The 25,022-nt window shown below is 40.3% G+C and overlaps 1 protein-coding gene across 7 annotated transcripts in view; it reads left to right on the top strand.

Moving 5' to 3' along the window:
* Dennd1a (DENN domain containing 1A) overlaps window positions 1-25,022 on the top strand; it is a 474,661-nt gene that overhangs the window by 204,196 nt on the left and 245,443 nt on the right. For all 7 annotated transcript variants that reach the window (XM_029474571.1, XM_021183620.1, XM_029474570.1 and 4 more), the window contains one exon: window positions 23,911-23,980. In XM_029474571.1, coding sequence (XP_029330431.1) covers window positions 23,911-23,980 — 70 coding nt within the window. The remainder of the gene's footprint in view (window positions 1-23,910; window positions 23,981-25,022) is intronic.

Raw genomic sequence — 25,022 nt, 5'->3', positions numbered from 1 at the left:
ATAAGCTATAGATTGTTTTCCAGAAATGCCCTTTAATTCGAAGTAGTTCTCTCCTATCCTAGTTCACTGAGAAAGTTGTAAAATTCTAAGGAGGTTCTAGATGTTGGTACATCTGTTATGAACATTGCTTTCTTCTTTCTTCTTGATTCTTAGTTAACAGCCCATTTTTATAATGTCTTTTTTTTTAATGTATTATCAGTCTTGGTGTATTTTAGAATTTTCTTTATTCCTGAGAGAGATGAGATAATATATCTTTTGTAATATCTTTGTCCTCTATTGTGACAAAGATTTTAAAGTTTTGTCTTCCATATTTAAATTTTCATCCAGCTGGATTTTTTTTTGTTGTTGTTGTTATGGCTAGTACACAGTTGGGATCCAGTTTTATTTATTTTGTTCCCACTTACGTATTGAGTTCAGCTCTAACACATGTTTAGTATCCTCTCTTTCCCTTGGGTTTTCTTGGTGTTTTGTTTTGTTCTTGTGCCAACCCTGTCATATATCAAGTTTCCCTGTATGCCTGGGTCTTATTTCTGTCCTGTATTAGTTAATGTGTTTATCTCGGTGTCAATATCTTGTTGTGTTAATTAACTATAGTCCTTGTAGCTTTCAAGAAAGTTTTCCACCCTGTTTGTTCACATAATGTTTTAATTTTCTTGGTTTCTGCCTTCCTATACAAATTTAACTGCTGTTGACTTTCATCAAATCCAGGTTGACATTTTGATTGGACTTCACTGAGGTGAATCAACAGCTCTATGTTGAACATGGTATCAATTTATTTAAGTTTTATTTTGATGACATTTAAAATACTCCATAATGATCCATATCTGTAGCTCATTTTCCCCTTAAGAACGATTTTCTGTAGATTCTGTAATATTTTAAATTACATATTCTATTCTTCTTTTGTATAAAAATGTATTTGATTTAAAATATCAATCTTTCCCTAATAAATTTTAGCAGTTTTTATACCTTTTGAATTTCATATAGAAAACTTCATGACTTCTAACTGGCTTTGTCTGTCGGTCTCTCTCTCTCTCTCTCTCTCTCTCTCTTCCTCTCTTCCTCTCTTCCTCTCTTACTCTCTTTCTCTCTTTCTCTCTTTCTCTCTTTCTCTCTTTTTCTCTCCTCTATACCTTTCCTTCCTTGTTTGAACTGTCTGTGCTTTGGTGTCATTGCTGTGATGGGCCTGAGAGATAGCTCAGTGAAGGCTGTTGCCTCCAAGCCTATCAGTCTTACCTCAGGTTCCGGGACCACTGGGTAGAAGGAGAGAAACAACTCCTGCAGGCTGGTTTTGTTTTGGTTTGTTTTGGTTTGGTTTTGGTTTTGGTTTTGGTTTTGGTTTTGGTTTTGGTTTTGGTTTTGGTTTTGGTTTTGGTTTTGGTTTTGGTTTTGGTTTGTTTTGTTTAGGACAGGGTCTCTCTGTGTGGCCCTGCAGATCAGATTGGTCTGCAGCTTATAGAGATCCACCTGCCTCTGCCTACCAAGTGCTGAGATTGAAAGAATGTACCACCATGTTTGGCTAGACAAATGCAATCATTTAAAATATTTGAAAAAGAAGGTGTTGAACTTTCTTATGTTGCGCTAAGATAAAGCAAGTACTTTATCTCTGCTAAGACAGGTCAGAGGTGTTCTTCATTACTCAGAGGAGTTCCTTCCTGTTTGATTTTTTGTTGTTGTTTGTTTGCCACAGATGTCTAATTGCTGCCCTTAAGCTGCTTCACTTATTCTCACTTGCTGTTTTTAATTTGGGATTTTGTCCTTTCTTCAGTGCTTTCTCTCTGATGTGGTTTTTTTTGTTGTTGTTGTTGTTTTTGTTTTTGTTTTTTTAATCTTGCATGAGATTTCTGGTCCAGCTATTCTAGACTCTCCTAGGCTGTTAATTCTTCATAGTCTGACTTGTTTCCTTCTAGTTTTATGTTCGTTGGAAGTCTGATTAGGATAGGTTAGACTTTTTTTTTTTTGCCTCTGAAGTTTTTAATTTTCACCATGTAGCAAGTTTTTCAAGCTTATGGGACTGGAAACATGGTGCTGTGGCTAAAGGTACTTGCTCCTCTAACATGAGAATCAGAATGTAGATCCCAGTGTCCGTGTCTTTAGGTTCCCAAGCATCTATAACTCTAGGTAGAAGAAATCTGACACCTTCTTCTGGCCACAGAAAACATCCACGTGCATATGCTCATGTGCACCTACACTCGAATAGGCACATACAAATTAAATAATTTAAAAATCAAAAAAATATGTGTGAACACAGTCCAGACTTTAATTGTAGTATTGGGAGAATTTTAAAAATTGCCTCATCTTTGAATTTACACACACACACACACACACACACACACACACACACATTATTAAACTATTGAAAAAGTAGGAAACCTTGTCTTATAATATGGATGGCTCTGTGAGCCAATCAAGTTAAGTGAGATTAGTCAAGAACAGGAAGATAATTACCACATGTTATCACTCGTGGGAGAAAAAATAAACAATATCTTAGAAGGAACATGTGGTATAGTACTCACTATTGTCTAGAAGGGGAGGCTAGAGAGGGCTGAGAAAAATTATATAAAAGATGCCAAAACACAGTGAGATAGGGAGGAGGATTGCTCTGGTGTTCTACAGCACAGCTGGGTAATTCAGCCTATAACAATTTATGATATATTTCAAAAATAAATAGAGGAGTAATGAAGATTTTAAAACATAAAATGACCCATGTTGGGTTTACAAGCTGGCTCACTTGGTAAAAGTACTTACCTCCAAGCTTGACAATTTGAGTTCAGGCCTCAGTAGAAGGAGAGAACTGAGTTTCATAAGCTGCTCTTAGATCCCACACATGTGTCATGGTACATCTGTGTGTGCAGACTTGCATACATGTACACAGAAATAAATAAAGACAATTAAATTTTTAAATAAAGAAGAAATGATAGATGTTTGAGAACATGGGAATGTCAATTACCAACTAACCAATTAAATAACCAATTACCAATTAAATAACCAATCATTTTATATTATATATACATTGAATTATCAACAGTATTTCACAAATATTGTCATGTTGTGTTCAAAAAAGAGCTAAATAAATGAAGAGACACAGCACACCTTTGGAACCAAAGACTCACTGTTGTCAGATACACAACGGTCTGTATCACATGCCAGCATAGCTAGGTTGTGATGGTAAACGTAAATTTTTAAAAGGAGTAAACCAAACACTCGGGAGGCTGAGACAAGAGGGTTGTAGTAAGTTGAAGGCCAACCTGAGCTATAGTACAAATAATCTATACAACGCTCATTACCTAATTTAAAGTCTTACTGTACAGCCATAAACAAAAAATTGTGGTATCAGCACAAAGATAGATTCATCCAGCAGTAGGAATGAATAGATTAACCAAAACCACAAAAAATGTTTTTAAATGATGATGGCTAAAGTGAGAAGGCTCAGTGGGTAAAGGTGCTTGCCTCACAAGCCTAGCCACCTGAGTTCAAGCCCTGGAGTCCACTTAAAAGTGAAAAAGAGAGGACCAGCTGTTTACTGACCTCTCTCAATTCCTGACCTCTTTTTTATTTATTGTTACATGCATATACATACATATATACATATATATTCCTAAATATAACCTGCTCAGTCTGTATAATGTTATTTGTGTGTATGTGTGTGTATGTATGTATATGTATGTATGTATGTATGTATTTTCCAGACTGATCATTGGCATTGGATAACCAATTGGTATACCCTTCCTTGGGGAAGGAAGACTATTTCTCCCACTTTTAGCACTCCTTAGTTGCCTATAGCTTCTTTGTGTACAATTAAGATCTGGCAGTTTTTACGCCATTTACTTTGGTGTGTATGTTGTTTTTATCCGCATTTGGCTTATGTTTGGGTAGTCATGTTGTTGAGACTTTATGGGTGTAACTTCTGGGGTTACTTGGAGACACATACTCACAGCAAACTCCCTAATTCTTTGACTGTCTTTCTGCCTGCTCTTTTTCAGTGTTCCCTGAGCCTTAGTTATGGGAGTTGCTTTTAGATGTGCATTTTGCTGAGTATGCATAGATTCTTTAAAAAAACATTATTCAACAGTTGATATCCACAGCAAATAAATAAAACTGACTTTGAATGAATGTAATTTTTGATACTATAAGAAGAAAATCATTAGCTTTGTTTGTTTATTTACATGTCTTTGGAGAAGCCCAGACTGGCCTTGAACCCAGTAATCCCTGTCTTACCTTCCTGAGTGCTGGAATTACAGGCATGCTCACATGCTCAGTAAACCTAATTACTTTGCATAACTCCTTCAAAAGTAAAAATTCTGCTGTGTTTCCTTTTAGTTATTTGGTAAATATACATATGTACATACTTTAAAAGTCATGTTTATGATCATACACCTTTATCTGCTAACTTTTCTGTATATCCTGATTTTCTCCCTTAGGACAGTTCCTCATTTTACCTAGGGACTATCTGCTATTGGAGTCATTAGGAACAGTGACTGCAGCTGCCGTCGATTACTTTCAGCCTGGAAACTGTATTGAACTTGTATCATGAACTGCACTGTTATGACAACCCTTTTGAGTAGATAACTCCATCTTATAGAAAAGGAAACAAGGGTTAAGTAACTTGCCAAGTTTGAACCTGTAGAACTTTGTTTTATAACATCTGCTCCCACAAGTGGCCCAAGATTCTAAGAAGTTGCTCATTTCTGCCTCTTCTGTCCTGTCTGGCTTGGTAATGGCAGAGTTCATTTCTCTTGGTCCTCAGGTGTTTGTGTTTCTCCTCTACATTCTTTTCTTTGGTTGGGAGTGTCTGAAAAGTCCTCAGTTTGTGAAAAGCCGTTTCTGTGGGTCATGCCCTTTTCTTTTCAAGTTTAAGGGCCGGGTACTGTTGGTGTTGCCATGCCTCTCACTCCCCAGTCTTTTGGGTTTTGTACTGAAGCTCCAGAAATCCTGGAAACTCGTAACAGAAGGGAGGGGCAGAGAATAGGGAAGGGTAGAAGGAGAAAACTTAGAGGCTGATTGATAAGTTGAAGAGAATCTAGTAGGCTATATAATAAAGAGAACATATACCTTTAAATGAACTTTTCATCAGTTTCTCAGGCAGAGAGCCTCCTTTAGACATGGTGCAAGGAAGAAGAGGAATATGGAACCCAGGGGTGTGAAACAACTACATGTATGTGTAATTGTTTAACGGAAAACTGGAGATCTGGAAAACAACAATGCACTCTGCAAGCTGATCTTCATTGGGTTAGAATTCCAAGCTCTCTCTTAATGTAAAAGGAAAGATCCTTTTCTTGTCTGTAGAGGTCTAATTTCCTCCAGATAGAACAGGCCTGAACCGACATAATGTGGCAGTGTTTAGGAAGAGGTGGCCTTTACATGGCACTTTCTGAAGTCTCCTTGAGGTGACTCACAGGGTGCTGACAGAGAAGCTTCTCTCTCTTGTTTTTTTCCTTCTTTGTTTTCCAGTGTCCAGCCTACCTAACCTTGAGCAACTGACCCAGAGAAGATAGCCATAGTAATTTAGAGAGGAACATGTTCAGTCTTTGCCTCTTCTCTGTCTAATGAGTCCCTGTAAAAAATATATCAAAAGAAATTCTCATCTCAGAGTCCTCACATTTCAAAGTCGGCTGTATGTATTATAAGAACTGCTGATTCATTAGGAATGCTTCCTAATTCCAGTGCAACAGCTGCTTCTGGTTAGAACAAACTCCTGCTCTTTTGTGCCCTGTCCCTCTGAGGAGATCTTAAATTTTGGGCTTAAGATTTTCCTCTTGCTTCATTCAGCCTTTTCTCTCCACTCTGTTTTTGCCCCTTTATTATAGTGTTTTATTCTTCTCAGTATCCATGCAACCTGAACAGCCTCCTGTACCCGTGCCTTACCTTTAAAAATGGCTTTTTTAAAAGATTACAAACACTAATAAAACTCTTGTGGTAATGCTCTTTGTTTGCATTCACAGTGACAGAGGAATATATTGTACAGCAATAAAGAAAAAAGTTGAGATGTTGTAGTCATGAATTCTAAGTGCAGTGATTTAAAGTACTGGGAACATTTCAAAAACCGCCATTGTCTGTTAAATGAAACCTCTGTATTAGCGTATCATAGCATGCTGTTCTAATCACTTTCTTCCAAATACCAGCTTTTGAAAGAAACATGCTGCATTTTATATATATATATATATATATATATATATATATATAAAATCTGCAATAGTGTAATTGAACAGCTCCACAGAATAGGTAAATGAATGTAGCAATGTGCATTCAAATATGTCTCTTTGGTCTGTAATGAGCTGATTGAAAGTTCACAGTAGTAAGAATTGCCATTTATTTTCTGATTTTATATTCTAGACCCAGACAAAAGTGCCTTAAAAAAAAAAAACTAACAGAAAAAGGTAGAAGAAAATTGTTCATAAAAATCAGAAAACCTTTTGTGGAGACCACTATTGGATTTGGGGTTCTCATGGTCTTCATTCAGCTGTCAATCTATAAAGTAGATGATCTTCTGCTGTCGTCTTGTTAAATACACACACACACACACACACACACACACACGCACGCGCGCGTGCGCACGCATGCATATATGGGGGGCTGGAAATGTAACTGAATGGTAGAGTGCCTAGCATTTGCAAAGTTCAGGGTTCAGTTCCCAGTACTGTCTACCCACTCCTAATAAAAGGTAATAAAAATGAAATAAAGTTTTTCTGTGTAACCATTTCAAAATTTTGAATTTATTTATTTTAATTTTATGTGTATAGATGTTTTGTCTGCATGCATATTTGTGTAGCATGTTTGTAGTGTCCACAGAAGCCAGAAAAAGAAGGCATCAGATCCCCAGATCTGGAGTTACATACAAATGGTTGTCAGCCATCATGTGAGTGCTGAGAACTGAACTTGGGTCTCTGGAAGAATAGCTAGTGCTCTTACCTGCTGAGCCAGCTCTGCAGCCCCTTCTTCTTATAACTGTTGACAACTTCTGTTGGTGGGGTAGGGAGCCTCCCATGTACATGGAATCACACTCATGAGAGATCTTGGTTGCCTATGCTTCTTCCTTCATAGGATTTGCTCAGTCATGACACTTGATGACTTGCAGGTCTGACTCCCCACTAGACACTGAGACTGGAGATTGTGTTTGATTCACCCACTTCCTTCAAAGGGTCTTACTACCAATACATGTTTGGTGACCAAATGAGTCATAGAAGTCTAAGTCCTGTAGATGGCAGAGAAGTTATCAAACTGTGCAGAAGACTGAGATGAACAGATACCATTTCAAATCCTGGTTAGGACAAGGCTGTGCAGATTCAATACAGAAGTAATTTTGAGCTTCAAGGCAGTTCTAGTCATTGAAGGAGACCCTTCAGTTCTTTCTCCTAGGCTAGAGAACTTTCCTCCTTTTTCACTTGGTGGGAGAAAGAGCAAGAATAGGAAGGAAGTAGAGTAGTGTTAGAGAGCTGCCCCTCACTTGGGACTATTGACTGTGAGCTTGTTTGGGTGTCCTTTAGATTCTGAGGATATGTTGCTCCAGGGAAGTCACTTATATTATCTGTGTTTATATTCCTTCTACAAAATGAGAACCAATTTAGAGTAACTGGCTGACCCAGGGTTGGGTCTTAGCTAATTAGTTTAGTTAAGTATAATATATGTTATTTCTTCACTTAGTAAAGCATAAGGAAGCATTTGTAGCGTTAGCTTGCAGAGAGTCATTCATTCCTTAATTCTGTTAATATATGTGTGCTCACATCTTAAAACTTTTTTCTTTGCTTTTATTCTGTCTTTGAAATAAAATCTTTATCTTATGTTAAGTGAATAAATATTAATTTAGAAATTCCCCATTGGCTCAGCCTACTCTTCCTTTTAAATCATAAAGAATATCCATATACTTGCAGCACTGAGCATTTTACAAGCATTTAAAAGCTGTTGCGAATATGGCTGGGCACCATTCTTTCTCCTGAGGGAGCAGTTAGGCATCGCTAACCTAATAATCAAAGCAGAAGCTACCTATTTTTCAGTGCTTGATATATTCCTTGAACTGTAGCAGGTACTTTTGTGGTACTTTGCTTAACCTATTCCAAACCTCCACCTTGTTAGGTAAACAGGAAGTCTGTCCTTTTGCAAAGGGAAGTGGCTCTGAGGAAACCACCATTACCACACACACCCAGGACTTCCACTGATGTGCTGGTCTTAAGTCTTGTAGTCTCCTGGGTTCCAGACATGTACACCTTCAGTTCTGTCCTTTATCTGATCTCTCTTCTGCTCTCAGTTTAGAGTCTAGCCTGGAAGGTTCCTTAGAAGTGGACCACCCCCACAACCTTTATACCCAAGATTCCTCCTTCTACTGCCATCCTCCCTCTCCAAAACCATCATACGGAGCAACATCCTCACCCACCCCACCTACCCCCATCCTGCACACGCCCTAAGTGAGCCATTTGTAGCTTTTTGGATCTTTGTTATATCTTGTCCCCTCTAGATGGAAGTAACTTGTCATTCATCTAGCTTGCTTTGCAGATTTGGCTTCTCTGTCTTTCCTCAGGAAAAAAAAGTGTCAGGGTTAACTGCAGACATCTCTACCAACCCTAAGGAAAGTCACTGAAAAACTTAGATATCAACTTCTGTTCTAGAGCTACAACTGATAGGAGCTGTTCAGAGAAAGAGCAGTAGGCTTGGGCATGTGCAATTATTAGAGCATCAGTTGCCATTTTATCTGGGGGCTTGTTTGGGAACTGGGTCATCACAGAAGTGAAGCTATGTAATGAAGCAGGAAAACAGGCTTCCGCTTTGCTCCCTTATAGCCTGCCTCCCCAACTCCAAGAAGAACACCAGTAGTTGGAAGCCTAGAGGAGTTTGTTTCAAGGGGGCTTTCTTTAAATTAATATATTAATAAATAAAAACTGTTTGTTTATTGGTATTAGATTTTGAGCCCAGGGCATCTACCAGTGACCTTCACTGCCATCCAAAAAGTGATATGTATTTGTTTTAGGACACTGGGATAATATGAGAAAAAATTATACATAATACAGAGCCTGCTTTATATCTAAATATATTATAATTATTTTGTGTACTAAATACTTTTCTAGACAGAAATCTCATAGTTCATTATAACCATTATTATTGTACACTTAGGATGCTTTCAATTGTGAGTAGCATGAGAAAAGGCTTTCCTTTTTAACTTTTAAAATACCATGTGCTCGGGACACAAACCATAGGAGATCTAGGGGAAAATGTGGGATAAAGAAAAGGTTTTCTATAGTTCATAGCCTTGAAATGAACACTAATAGTATTTTATTTTGTCTTTCTGAGAGTGTGCATGCCTGTGTATAGTAAAGTGAGCATGGCTGTCTCCTCCTCCTCCTCCTCCTCCTTCTCCTCTTCTTCCTTCTCCTTCTTCTTCTATCTTTTCTTTTTCTATCTTATTTTATAGGTATTTTCTCACATGACTACAAAACAAGCCAAAACATAATTTCATGTTGCCTGGATTAAATACAATGTATTTAAATGTTCTTTTAGCATATGTTTAGGTGTCTGTGTGATTTATGATTATAAGAAATAGCTATTTATATAATATACTATCAAAAATTAAGTAAGTCACAAGATTTATGCAGATAAAATAAGGAAAATAAAGTTCCTGAAAGAAATAAAAAGGTTAAAATATACTCATTTTATGGTCTTCATGTAAATTTTTGTAGTTACTCATGTTACTCATTAGAAGGCAACTGTCTTGCTCTTTCCTACTGTAGGACTTTAAGAAATTATATTAGAGGATCTGGTTTCTGCCAAGAATTTTACTGACTGGGTATCCTTTTCCAAAGTTGAATTTTTAATGTTTCTTTTTCAAAGTTTGTAATTATAGTTATATCTTGAGAGGGCTTTATAATGTGAATTTTTGGCTTTTGTAATATTGCAAAGTTCTTCCCCTGGCTTCTAATAAACAACAATCCCTAAGCATAAAAAAAATCAGGATGGCTGAGTGGTGGAGCTTCTGTCATGGTTGCAGCAGAGAGTGAGTAATGGTAATCTGGTATTGCACTTCCGATCACTATGTCCTGGATTCCCAATTCCTCTGGTGTTCAGGTCTGAGTTCATCTGTTCTGCTGAGGGGTGCAGTAGAGGAAAGTTCAGCTTCACCAAGTGGCTATTTTTAATTATGGTACAGGATGCATGGCTTTCTCCCTGTGGCTGCTTAGATTTCCCCAAGTATTGCACTTTTTGCCTCTTTTTGGACATTCCTAACTTTACCATAGCTCCACACGCAGAAACTTAGCCTTAGTGGTCATTTAGCACCTCTGCCCAGGAACCTGAATTATGTTAAGAAACAAATGAAAGATTGCTGCTAGACAATTTGTTCCATTTGGGCAGCAGCTTAAAAACACTAATGGAGTTAGTGTACTGTGTGTAAAGTGTTCAGAGGACACTTGACTATACTACTTCTTTGGAGAATGACTACCTGTTGGAATAGCAACTCATGCAGACTAAGCTGTTACCCTGATCTTTGAAGCCTTGTGCTTTCAGCAAGTTACCTAGCTTTTCTATGCTCTACTTTCCTAAACCATTTTCTGGCATCTACTTGAAATCACTCAGTCAAATTCAAGATGATCTCCTGGCATTGGTAAATCCCTCAATTAACAGAAGTCCATATGATATTTTACTCACATTGCTGTATCTTGAGCAGCACAGCAGCAAAGGTTCTTGGAGCTAGGATCTTGTCATGCTTGGACAGATTGTTTTTTTCTTCAAGATTACTGTGGAGAATTCTGCTTTCCTCTGCCCAGCACAGAATTGCTGCTACAAAATTGGGTAGAGGCAGAGGTTTTCTTCTGAGTAGCACAGTCTAGCTGATAGGATGGATTGCTGTGGCCTAGGGAAACAAGAGAGAGGTTACCTGGCTTGCACAGGTTCTTCCTTTATTTTCCTCAAAACCTTCAGCTTTACTTAGAGAAACACTATGAGAACTGTCTTAGTGAGAGAGCCATGCAGTCACCAGAAGTAACTGAGAGCAGACCAGCTTCCTGTCTGACTTTGTTGTCAACTCTCCTTGCTCAGGTCTGCCTAGTACCCAAAGGAGCCTTTGAACATGAGCTGTCTGGAGCAATCTCTGGCCTTATCACTTATTTTAATGTTTCTTGCACAGGGTCACTCTTGGATGTGGTGCTCTGGGCAGTCTCACCCCAGAGTGCTTCCCTTCCTTTATTTAACCTCTGACCTGTGAAAACAAGAGTTAATCAAGAGTTCTAAGGTAGCTAAGAGGAAGGGGAAGTGTTTGGTTACAAATTAAATATGAACAAGTCATAAGTCATAAATCCCCAGTAGTGCTACCCGTTGTGCGTCTCAAGTTGCATATGGCCCAGAGTGTTTGAGTTATAAATTCAAGTTCAGAGCCCTCTGATTGCTTGGGGGTAGGTGCTAGATTCATTTTCTTTTGGCTCCAAACTTTTTGCTTCCAAAACATTAGTTTTAATGGACCAGCGACCTTCATACTTTGCCTTTTCACCTCATGCTTGCCTCTCTTTTCTCCCTTTACCTGCCTGCCTGCTTATGGTGATTGGTGTGCTGTTCTGTGAATTGAGACAGAAATGTTTCTCTGAAAGAAATTAAGTATATGGAAAGAGTCGCCAAGGAAAGGCACTGAAGCATTGAGCATAAATGGCTTTAAGAGACAGCTAGACACTTTTATAGAGAGATTTGCGATGGAATGAGAGAGCATTCAAACAGAGATGTGGGTGCAGATGAAATAAATGAGTGCTGTTCATGGAAGCTGGGTACCTTGTTTAATCTAATGCTTCCTTAAATGTCACCACAGCATGTACACAGAGCTTCATGCATTAGATTTAAGAAGACTACACAGCCTAAGAACCTGTGACATAAGCTTTGGTCTTTCTAGTAAGTTCTTGAAAATGTACATCTAGGTCACAACTTCAGGCACTGGAAACTTGAAATTCCCCCAGGATGTGCTCTCCCCACCCCCATCTCCAATATAATGTGCCCTCTAATTCCTAAATCAAGGAAGAGTAGGCACATGACGGGTATCCCTGGGTCTGGCAAAGTAAGAAAACACACTGAATTGTTGGGAGGTAGCCAAAGTTGGGTTGCTCAAGGTACTTTATAGCTTCAGAGTTTTGGAGGCAAGCTTTGATTGTACCAGGGTGTTACAGTGAGAATTGCAAGATAAGAATTCCATGTCTCTTCTCAGTTTCACTACTCTTATGGAGCAAATAGGACTGAGAATACAAACTGGACTAGTTTTATGCTTTAGTAGCCATACCATCATAAAAAAAGGTCATTCTGCTTCTGAGACTCAGTTTTATCTTCTGTAAAACAGGACAGCCCTCATACAGCTGCTACAACAAGTACTATATCAAGGCAACTAACACTTGATAAGTGTCTCCCTTCCCTATTAACTTTCACTTCTTCTAAAATGATGTCAAGTAGCATCTCCATGGGATAATTAGTTTTGTTGTTTACTATTAAAAGTAGGACAGAACTTCTTATGGAACTGTTTCTTGCCTTTGTCTTTTTTCTGTTTTTTGTTCTAGTTGTAGAGAGAGAATATGTCTCTCTTAGGCTATGAAAACTTCAGTAAGGTGGGCCTGGCTTAGAACCTCACTGGACCATTATATTATATTATAGTTGTAATTCCAGCCATAAAGTCAGATGATCTGAATGGGGAAACTTGCAGGTGTGTGAGTACAGGAGTGGGCCGCCCCATAAACTCCTGGGAACATGATGAAAGGCCTGTGTGCTCACCCTCTCTGGACTCAGTGGAAATACCAAAACTTACAGCTTGCTGTCAGTGCAGGTGATGTTATTCCTAAGGTCTCCCAATAGCAGCATTCACCAGTGGTAACAGCAGCAGGCCCTGTGCTCTCTTCTAGAGCAATATCCCTCAATCACAGTCATACTATCTCAGGAAAGAAGACAACAGACACTTCCTCTAAAAGCACCAATTATTGAGTACCCATCAAGAAAGGAGCCTTGTTTCCAAAATCAAATCCAAGTGTATGTTTCAGCAGGTCTATATAAGCACGGGTGTTTCACAGGAGGTGTGTGTGTGTGTGTGTGTGTGTCTGTCTGTCTGTCTGTCTGTTGTGAACACTTACTCCATAATACAAATTAATATTTGTATTCATTCAGCACATACAATACATTTTCCTGTGCACATATAATAGCTATCACAATGGGATATTAATTATGGGCATAAATCAGAGATTCTGAGCTTAACTGGATACCATAGTAAATTTACAATTCAAGATTAGCAGCTGTGAGCAAAGCAGAAGGATCAGGTTGGGCAGGACTGGCTTTGATCTCCCAAAGGGGGTGTGTTTTTTTCTTACTTTGACTTTTGGTCTCATTAACAGTAAGAGTGCGGCAATATCAGGGTGAAGGAAGTTAGCGCTGCTCCAAGCACAGCTGGAGATGTATTTCAACACTATACTCAGCCATATCATAGCTTCCAGACAGCCATTCAAGGATAGGTGTCCCATCCCCATTCCACAGATGGGGAAGGAGGAACAAGCTTGGTCCACAACTTCCTGCTGTGCAGTTGGTAGAGTCACTTCTCTGGGAAAGCTTTTGAAATCTTTGCTCTGCCCCCTTGTGATCCTCTAACACTATACTGACCCAGTGCTGCTGTATGCTCTGCTAGTGTGAAGTGTTCACACTGTGCAGAACACCAGGCACACACTAGAAAACATGTAACATGTGATGCTGGGCTGGAAACTGCTATTTCAAATTCCACAGAGGTCTTTACTGAAGCTGCAGTATTAGTTCAGGAAAGAGCTGTGTGCTTACCTCCTGGAGAGGAGTATGCACAGTTCAGTACTAAGGCTTACGTTAGTAAACTTAGGCCAGCACCCATGATCCATTTCTGTTGTGCCTAAAGGTGAGAGTATTTTGGGGATGGATATGATGGGGAAGGAGGTATGTCTTATGGAAGGTTCTGATGGGGCCACACCCATCACCAGTCAGGAAGAAGGGAAAGAATGGAAGGTGGAGAAGTGGATAAGAGCAATCATGTCAGAGCTTTTCTCTTCAGTACATTTGGAGGAAAGAGCAGTAAAAAATACAGATAAATGTACTGCCTACTACAGGATGCTTTAAGGACTTGTCAGTACTTGGAAAATTAGGTTTCCAATAAGACAATGAGAAGAGGAATAATCGATGGGCTGATTTAGGGAAGGGGTAAGAAGTCTTTTGTAGCTATTCTTTGGCCCACCCTAAGCATATGCATCACCAATGTTCTAATTATTTGTCAGATTCCAACAAGCTTTTGGTATGTTTGGTTCTTAATCCTGGGTTATTTTCCTAACCAAAATGCAGCCCGCTAAGTTGGGGTCCCCATCTAAAAAGTGCAGACTGATTGTTATCCTCTGGTGCCAATGGTCCTGGCCTTTGTAGTGACTATAGCAATGATTGCTTTCTGTCACAGGAAGCTGTGCCATAGAATGTGTGGCATAGCCAAGCACACACAGAGTTGAACAGTTAAGTAGGAGTGAAAAAGACAAGCATGTAGAGTCAACTTTGGGGAGTCCTCATATAGGGGAAGCCTGAAACACCTTCATGTTCCTGGATTAAAATTTATCCAGTTAAACAGATGCCACAAGTGCATAGTAAAAATGGGGGGGTGGGGTGGGGGTGGGATTTAGAATTTTATCTAGGAAGAATGGATCTAAGAGTTTGAAAATAAATTGACTTCAACAAAATCTAGTTTTTAATTTTAACAATGCTTTAATTCTTAGACAGAATAATTCATGAGTCAGATGGGTTTCTAAGGGAAGGGGTTGTGGTTTCTCTGCCTTGATAACACTTCATGTTTTACTTGCATAGCATAACCAGAAAAGAAGTCTTTTTTTTTTCTTTAAGTATTTGAGAACTTTCCCAAAGGCTTCTCTTGTCCTTTGATATTGAAATCATTTCCTTTTGATGTAGCTGTTGTGTCACCATGCTTGTTTTTATCTTGTTTCTCTCTTGGTTGTTTGTTATCTGGGCTGGTGCTGCCAGGTCTTCATTTGTCAGCACTGAGCAGGTGTCCAGCTCTCTAAAGTGTCTCTGTGAAATTCTGCGTCCTGAGTGTGGGTTATGATTTACCCCATGGACAGCTGATGTCTGTCTGACTCAAACACTGACAGACACTAGCAGAGGATCTGGGGTAGATGCTCAGTCCCACAAGAAGGACAGAGTAGCAACTTCTGTTTGAGGTAGCCACATCTTGTTGAATTTTTTTTTCTTCTTCTTATGATTCTGCTTTCTGATGCACTCTGCTTGACATAGGATGTATGTCTCCTGTAGTGTGTGTGCATGAAGAACCCCTGACTCTGAAACCAGGATCCAAAGAAAATTAAGATCATAGCTAAGATCAGCAAGAGCAATAACCAGGGAAGCCCAGGAGTGGGGTTTAAGCACTAGACTGGGCTCCTCTCGTTGTATGTCAGCTCTGTAAGTTAGGTACTGATCCTTAAACTATGGCTGAATGTTGAGGACATGCATGCAAGTATGTCAACAGTTGTCAACAGTAAAGACTTTTGAACACCCAAAAATCAAACAGTAACTCAAGACCAAATGTGAAATGGGTCTTGGTGTTTCTGGCCAGCTTGTCTGTATCACACTGCTCATCTGTCATGACACAGCCAGCAATGCTGTGGGAGCACATCAGCTTAGACTCTGAGCTGTTAGGTCATGAACTGCAGGCTTTTCACTGTCTTTTCTTTTCAGCTCTTATTGGAACAGTGGCTTAGTTATATAAGGAAAGCAAATGCTTTTAATGCTTTCCTACCGTCAATAAGTATCAAATTAGCGTATCATCAGATTTTATAGTATTAGAATATTTGATTTTACAAAATTGTTTGAACTGCTGCTATTTTGTACCAAGTATTTGTGTGAAGCAGCATTCTCCATGCTGACGATTATAAAGTGAAAATATTGATTACTCCATGCTGATGATTATAAAGTGAAAATATTGATTATAACAAAGCCATACCCTGTCTTAAAAAAACAAAAATAATGATAAACCCTGAAAATCATTAATGATACTCTATCTGTGGTATCAAATATTTAATCGGGATTTAATTTTTTATGTGAAAATAAGCAAATACGTCCATCTGATTAGAATGCAAATTTGCTTTTATATTTAGTAAATGGTAAAATTACAAGTTTACTAAAGAATAGTTAAGGTGAATTTCTTTATGATTTATTGTTAAATGTTTAGTTTGTACACCTATTTTGCACAGTGTTATGCCTAGGTCACATAGAAATTTCTCGGGCAAAAAATTAACTGTCAGTACAAAAGCTTAAGAAACTATGATATGGCCAGACGGTGGTGGCACACACCTTTAATCCCTGTACTCAGGAAGCAGAGGCAGGCAGATCTCTGAGTTCAAGACCAACTTGGTCTACAGAGTGAGTTCTAGGACAGCTAGGGCTACACAGAGAAACCTTGTAAGGAAGGAAAGAGAAAGAAAGAGAGACTGACTTGGAGCAATGTGGCTGGTTGCATTCTTTTTTTTTTTTTTTTTTTTTTTTAAAGATTTATTTATTATATGTAAGTACACTGTAGCTGTCTTCAGACACTCCAGAAGAGGGCGCCAGNTCAGACACTCCAGAAGAGGGCGCCAGATCTCGTTACGGATGGTTGTGAGCCACCATGTGGTTGCTGGGATTTGAACTCTGGACCTTCGGAAGAGCAGTAGGGTGCTCTTACCCACTGAGCCATCTCACCAGCCCCTGGTTGCATTCTTAATAAAATATTTTAAATATTTTTAAATATGTGTAAGTGTGTGCCTATGTCTAGGCATATCCACATGTGACTGCAGGTACCCACTGAGTCTGGAAGGGGGTGTCAGATCCCTTGAAGCTGGAGTTACAGGTGGTTGTGAGACACCTGAGTTGGAGGCTCAGGCACTCTAGAAAAGCAGCTAATGTTCCTAACCATTGGGCCATCTCTACAGCCCTGTTGCTTCTTTTTATCGATAAGGTCCCCAAGTCTTGGAGAACTGTTCTCAAGTTGCCATAGCCATATGTCCAGTGCCCTGCCAGGAAGTTATTACTTCACTTTATCTTCCCATATAATATGCCCCAAGTATTTATTTGCTGAAATTTTACAATAAATTCTTTTTATTATTTTCTTCTAAACTAGAGCCAGGATATTTTACTGATCTTTTTCAAGTTTTAAGGATGACTGGATTATATTAGCTAAGGTTTTCATTTCAGGAAAGCAAGTCAGACAGTGGTTCTTCTAGAGCTGAGTTTACTAAGAGAGGTAGCCACTTTCTCCTGGTTTTCAATACTCATCCCTAGGATGTTACTTCTCTTTCCTTGTCCCGTTGGTCCCTCCCCATCTTAGTTGCTGAGTAATCAAGTAGCCCATTAGTTTGGTCCTTCAGAGTCCAGCCCTGGATGCTCTCCAGCTTTCACAATTATCCTTGCTCCAGCCCTTATTTATGAGAGGTGTTTTTCTGTTTGTGCTGATCTTTGTGCCCATTGCTTCCAGCTTTCCCACCTCCCTGGGTCCCAGCTCACTCAGAGTCCAGCTGAAGCTCAGCCTCTCTGAGATGAAGTATAGCTTCCACAGCTGCCACCACCTTCTCAGTGTTCTCAGTGTGGCTGACTCTCTGGCCATGCTTTAAACTTTTCTTTTGCTTTTCAACTAAAGCCATTATGGTGTGCAGTCTAGATGATGTCTTCATACTCTTTCTGATAGAGGAAGACACTATTTTGTACGTAGTGTTTTAAATACTAGCCAAACTTAAATAAAAAATTGGAAGCTCAACACACAAGGCAGCTTTTTTCCTCCCCTGTTTGGGACATATGGTTAAAATAATAATAAAGGCAAACATTTTAGTATGCATTTAAAAAAACATTTTTCTTCTACATAACTACATACCAATCATAAAAATGAAAATGTTAGTGAAATCCTTGGATTCACATTTTTAAGAAATCAAGTTGAGAATTAACTTTGCAGTTATTAGTTATATCTGTGCTTTAGTCTGGCCCAGCTCCTCAATGTTTTAGCACCTTTATGAACAGGACAGCAAGGCTCTTACATTGGAGAATAACTGCCTGTGTGATATATCTAATGCTTCCTCAAGATAATGCTTTGCTTCCCTGCCAAGAAGTTGATAAAGTTGTGCTGTTTTCTATGGCATTCTGTCTGGTGACACACTATTTTGTACTTTTCTGTTATTTGATGAAGGTTGTAACCTTGGGGTTTTCCTTTCTGTTTCCCCTGTGATTTACAACTTGATTGTGAAGACTCTTCCAGACTATGCAAGTAGCCTCATCACTCAGCAAATGTTCTGTTTGTCATTTTTATCTGCCAGGACTCTGTCTAATCCCTTTGTTAGTACGTGCTTTGATTGTCACAGATCCTGTCAGTAGGATTTCTTCACCAACTTTTGTGTCCTTTTGATATGTCCATACCACGAAGTAAACACAGACTTGCTTGATATGGCTTAAAGCACTTCTTAGCTCTTGCCTTGGAAGCAGACATTTCTATAGAGAACCCTCATTCTTAATAAAGAATGCTATTTAGAAGAAACCTTATCTAGACACTGAGAGTGCCCATTATAATAGAAACATTTCTTCCTACCGGCCTTTCCTGCCATTCACTCTACTATGTGTATATGAGTGTGCGTACCTGTAATCTGATTGTGCACATTTATATTTATATTTCTGTATCTTAGCTATCTCTATGTGTCATGATTTCACAGCTGTATCCAGCCAGGATTCATTCTTACTTCTTCCCTAACCATATTTCTAATTCACATATCTGGTATCAAGACCCTTGGTTTCTATTGCACACTTAGCTACTTGATCATTCTCCTAGTATGTCACCAGGCTCCTGCTACATCTTCCCGCACAGCTGCATTCCCTCACTGTATTTGGACCAACACTTTAAATGAAACTGCCACCTCCTCCTACTGTAGACATCTTTCTCATCTCATTTGCACAATTCCTGGGTGTCCTACACTGATGCCTTCCTATCACCGTTCCCATACAGGACTGCCTTCCTGATGATCTCTCTGCTCGCCTTGACTTTCCACACCATTTTTGTTGCTGCCATAACTTCTCTCCCTCTTGAACTCCAGGACCCTGCTACAGCTTCCATTCTCTACCTTAGGTGTTTAGCTAAATAGGTAGTACAGATATGTAATCCCAATCCCATCACACACACACACACACCCCTCAGTAAAATGGCTAGCCTAACCATCATCCATTTAGTGAGGTGAGATCAGAGGACAGAGTCTGATCTCAGTTGGACTCTGTACCTGAGTTCAGCTCTGAAGTAAGCAGCTCATCAAGCTGACACATTGAAAAGTAGAAGGTTTTCATCCAGCCTGTGCTGACTTTCTGGCTACCTACCTTATGTTCATACAAACCATGGTTACTACACCATCAGGCCATTTAAGGACGATTGTGAATTGGGTTATTGTTAGAGTAGTTCCTGGAACATAGGGCTGGACTGCCTTCATGGGCCCACAATGCTCATCTGGCTACGTGGAGAGGTATCTGTGGCACTACCTCAGCTCCTTTAACTTTAAGATTTTCTGTGGATTCCCACAAAGCAGCATTTCCCCATTGACAGTTGGATCTAGATGTGAGGGCCAAGCTACCTGAACTGTGAGAGGAGCTTGGATCCAGGCTGACAGCTGAGGCAGGTATCTCCCTGCAGCCTTTCCATCGCTGCTGGTAGGGTCATGATAATGATCCATTAGGATTCTGTATCACTGCAAAGCCCTGAAATAACAGTGCTTGAGGATAGCTGGCTTCTCCCACCTAGACATCTTCTCTTGCGTTTTTTTCTTTTCTGGACCAGGACCATGTCCTTCTTATTATTTGCAATTTAGCCCTAGTGCTTGGACTGAGCCTACCACACTGTGTTCTCCTGCAGTGAGATGCAAGCATACCCTGACCTAAGAGTTTGGGGCCTTGGAGGTGACCAGGAAGGAGCTCTCTGATAGAGTGCTTGTTTCCTCTGTGGACTGGGAAGCACTGTTTACTCACTGCTGACAGACACACACAGGATGGAGTAGGGGCTCCACGTCTTCACCTGCAGCCTCTTGGTAGTGCGGCCGGGTGCAGCACTAATGAAGCAGGGTGGGAAGTGCCAGCTGACAGAGCTCAGCTGTGAATCATGGCCTCCTAGCTGGGAAGCTGAGACACTTTGAAGAAGACAGCTGCAGTTTGATTTCAAAACCCTAACACTGCCATCCTAGACATTCATCTGTCAGCACACAGGGGACAACATGTGGGGAGCAGTTGTGCCTGGTCAGGCCAAACGAAAAAGAAGTGCCTGGCTTCCTGGGTAACTAACTACCAAGCAGTCCATGCAAATGATCCTGCCTGCCTAGCCAAAGGAATTGGTTTGTTGAGGCTGAGGCTTGTAAAGTAAAGTGGGCTGGCTCTGTGGGCCAGATGATCCTCACCAGGTGAGGATACTGAGGCTGCAGGGTACATGTTGACTAGTTGTCCCAAACTACTTTAGTATGCACTGTTTAAGTTCCAGCAGCTGGGAGAAGCAGGCTGCCCTGCTGTACTGCCTCTTGTGTGTATTCATGAAAGGAGCTGAGCTTTGCTTGCCTCTGCTTGGGGCCTGCTTGCCCTTTCCTCTTTCCTGACTTTCAGTTATTGGGTTTACCTAGTGATATTACTTTCAGGAAAAGAAATATTTGTAACTGTTGCCTGAATTTGTTTACTAAGAGTCCCCTAATCTGTGTGGTTTTCATGGGAGAGGGATTCCTTGTTCTACTCTAATGGCTTTTAGCTCATGGAGGTTTATTTAGCGGAAGAGGAAGAGAGCATGCTATCTAGTGCCTAATCCCTTTTGAATGTTTACATTGCTCCTCCAGAGCTAGCGCTGTGGAGAGTGGCAGCAGCCATTTGCTCTGGAAGAGTCCATATGTGGCTGCCAGAGATGATGGAAACATATTAACATAAGTGATAATACTGTCACTAGAAGTGAAAAGTTAAGTTGCTTATCAGTATATTTTGATAAGCTACTTAAATTTTACAGTAGCATGTTCTGGCTTCAGACAGACGTCACAGATAGGAGCTTGTGCACTTTATCTGTCCTCTCTATTACCTCTCACTTCATTTATTACCCTCAGTGATCCAGCAGTAATCTGTACAGGGTGCTGATCCCCTCTCCTGGGCAGGATGTCACATCTGGGTCCTGCCTTGGGTTCAGGCCTATCTATCAGTAAAAGACTCCATTTGCAGATGTGAGCGAGCCAGAGCAGCAGGCTTCTTTCATGCCTGCTCTCAGAAGTTTTGGGAAGGTTTCTGAGAGAACAAAGCCATTTAAAGTGTGTGGGGGTTGGTGGGGGGCAGGGTATGCTTCTTGGGAGTGGGAAATACTTCTCACTAACTTTTCCATGGCACCAAAGGGCCCTTGCTGTCTGCTAGTCTTCATCTAAGTGTGTGTGTGTGTGTGTGTGTGTGTGTGTGTCTGTGTTTCCCAATAAACTCTGAACTCAGAGTGGCCACACTCCATTCTTGGTTTGGTGCTGAGGAAACCATGAAGGAAGTGTGCACCCTTCCCTCTGTCTGTATAGTCTGTTGAGAACACAACCGTGCTGTTAAGCATTATGCTGTGGGAAGGGACATTGTAATAGTATTGTATACATGACCACCATGGAAGGAATTGAGGCACAAAAGTAGGTTCAAGAGGGCAAGAGGCTATTAGAAGAATGAGCAGAAATCAACTAGACTCGTTTATGAAGGCCAGAGGGAGAAAAGGGCCAAAAGTGTGCTGGCTTGGGCAGGCTCACAGATGCCTGGTATATCCATTGTAAAGCTGCATGTCTCTAGAAAACTGAGACAGTTGATCAAGATCCTGAGAAGAAAAAGCCAAAGAACCCTTTCTGAGAAGTGTAGACTGCTGTGGTCCTATAGCAATGGGATGGCATTGCAATAATTAAATGTGCTTTGCAGAATTGGGTTTGTTTTTGGGATGGGGAGGTAGCCAGTTCATTTTATGCATTTCTTAGTAACAGGTATCAGAATGGGAAAGAACAAAAGAGGGTGCTGGAAATCATATTGCTCCAGTGGGAGAGGCTCAAGCTTTCCAAAATTGCAGTTCCACATTCTGTCTTATGCCTCTGGGTTATGTGAACTCTGCTCAGGCAGATGAAACAAGAGGTGTTTAGCTATGAATGTAGCCTAAGATGGGGGCCCCAGCCCAGGTAAGAAACAAGACAGTCTGAGGCTTAGGAGACAGGGATTCTCAAACTCCTGGGTGTCCAGTTGCAGCTGGAAACATTGTGGAGTTGGGAACCGAGGCTATGCATGCCTGTGACAAGCCTAGGGCCAGGGGTGAGGGGGAATTACTGACTTAGATCAGAGGTGAGTGTACAGGGACATGGAGGGGCCTTCTGCAGAAGAAGCAGCACAGCTCTGTATGACAAAGGCTTTCCCCCAGAGGTTCTTGATGAGGGAAACAGTTGTTGCTATTTCAAATTGTTTATTGATGGTGAAAATGGATGCATACAACTTATTCAGGGTAGACCAGAGATTAAATATCTTTTGTAAGAAGGAGCGTTCGGGAAGGGAAGCTTATTGGCTAAACCCTCAGGATGGCCCATCTAGATACCTTATTGGCATGGAGAACTCTGTGCTATATGACTCGTAGTCACAATCATCATGTGAGGTGTTGTGGTCACATGCTCTAAGACAGGAACCAGGTCGGGAGCAGATAAAACGCCTACCAGTCTCAGTTATGAGAATACTGGGGTTTCTGAATCCGTTACCTTCTCAGTTTTTGTCTGGTGGCAGGCTTCCACTTGGCCTATACAGAATCCCTTGTTATTCCCTGCTTTGGACACTTGATGTGGGGATTGAGAGGTCAGAGTCTAGGCATGATTGACAAAGCTAACAAGAGTGCAGAAGGCACTAGTGGGTTATCTCTTGGGCCTGTGGGAGGAGAGGGCTTGAGACCAGAGGTTCTGTGACATCTCGGCCTAGCCTCAGTCCTTTCCTTTCTCTTTTTTGGCTTTGTTCTTCACTTGGCTTCCCAGGTGGCCATCAGGTACTGAGTGTTGTACCAAGCCTTCTTTAAGATGCCTCCTTGGGCTTTTTTTTATGTTCTGGGTCTGGGCCCCACAGGTGACCTTGCAGCCCCATGCCTAGGTCCTTGCTGCTGGGTCACAAGGTCTCCAGGTCTGCTACACGTACTTGCCACCCTCTATCCCCTAGGGCATTCTTCATTTTGTATTTTTGGTAATCCGAGGAGTTGAGTGCCAGGAAGGCAAGAAGGACTAGGGGAAGAAACCTCAGGCTATATCTTGGCTGCCTGTGCAGCTTTGCCCTCTCTGGCCAGCCCTATCCAGACTTGCCGTTTTGAAAGGTCATTCTGATAGCCATACAGAGGGTGAATTTCAAGACTGAGCTTTAAGGCAGACCATCTTGTGAGTTGAGGATAGCAATATTCAGAATGTGCTAGATGGCAGGGGAAACAGAGTTATCCATTTATGCTGCAGCCAGTATAGCACAGGTGCAGTGGAGGCAAAAGGTCTGATATACTAACATGATTGGTTTTTGTAATGAGACATTTGGCAGAGGTCAACAATGGGCATGCTCTGCATTGCTATGAGTCCAGTCATGAGAAATAGAGTAGATGTGTTTCTAGAGGCTGTGGGAATGGTGGGAAAGTTCTGGCTACTGAAACAGTGCCTGATTGCACTCCAGTTTGAATTTGTTCAGTGTGAACCAGGTCTAGTTTTGAGACACAGGAGTAATTCATAATGAACAATAAATGTTCAGATTCACAAAGCAAAGGCATGGTTTTTTAAAAGCCCAAAAATAATTAGCATTTAACCAGTTTGGATTTTAGCAGCCTTGGTTAGAATCTTTAGGATGTAAAGAAAACCTGAAATGTTTTGGGTTAAGTCCTCATTCGAGTTTTTGACCTGCATACTAATACTTGTTATGTTTCTTTATTTTCCTCAGCTACCTCCCCTGGTTCGAGGTATTTTATAAGCTCCTTAACATCTTGGCAGATTACACGACAAAACGACAGGTATTTGCCTTTTTACAAAAATAAATCTTTTTTAACAAGTAAACTTTAATTTTTATGATTACGAAAGTAACATGTGTTTTATGTTTCACTAAAACATTTATGAAAAAAGTGATATACGCCTATCATAGAAAGGTTGGGAAATTCAGAAAACGGTGGAAGAGAAAAGAAAATCAGCTCTTACCTAATATGCCTTATATCATCTATAAAATAAACATAGCTAAAATTTTTTTTTCTAGCTTATTTGTTGTTTTTCCTTCTGAGATTAGGAAATAGCTAGGCTGCTCCTGTTCACTGTGTTAATGTCATATTTTCCTAACAACCCTGAGAGTTCACAATGTATATGTCTCAAAGGCGGAAGCTGAATTGCTCATGCCATATAACAAATCACTTAATTGGCAGGTGACTTACCAGCTGCCTCAATCCTCATTTTGATAAAGCTTTGTGGTATTTTTATACTAATTTTTGTAAGGGTCTGAAATTCCTTCCACAGTTCTGCTATACCTTAATCAAGTTTGGAAGAAATGATATGCTAACCTAAGCTCTCACCATCAGTAACAGGCTATCTATATTTCTATTTAAGCTCATAGATTTGGGAAGTATTGTCACAGAATCATTTCTTCCACACTATTGAAAATACTGTTTAAATATTTTTTGTGGGCAACATTATATCCTATACCTTTGCTTACTAAAATGGTTTCTTCTATGGGGCCTTCTAATTATTTGAGTTTTTGTTTTCATTATAAGAAGTACAAAGAACTGGGGAGCTGACTTGGTGGAAGAGTGGTTGCTGTGCAAGCCTGGGAACCTTAGTTTAAAATCCTAGGAGAACTATGAGGGTCAGATGTAGCAATGTGTGTACCTGTGTCCTCAGGAGTGTGGGTGGTAGAGGCAGGATCAGGCATGGTGGACATGGTAACTACCAGCCTAGGTCCAACTTCAATTGTAGACCCTGTTTCAAGAGAAAAAAAAATAAGTTAAGAGTAGGACACTTTGACCCCTGTGAGTGTAATGTATACTCTTATGTGCAAACACACACACACAC

The sequence above is a fragment of the Mus caroli genome, chromosome 2 (assembly GCF_900094665.2).
Source record: "Mus caroli chromosome 2, CAROLI_EIJ_v1.1, whole genome shotgun sequence".
In the NCBI taxonomy this organism is placed as follows: domain Eukaryota; kingdom Metazoa; phylum Chordata; class Mammalia; order Rodentia; family Muridae; genus Mus; species Mus caroli.
Note: the sequence above shows the minus strand (reverse complement) of the source record. Positions and strands in the feature narration are given on the sequence as shown.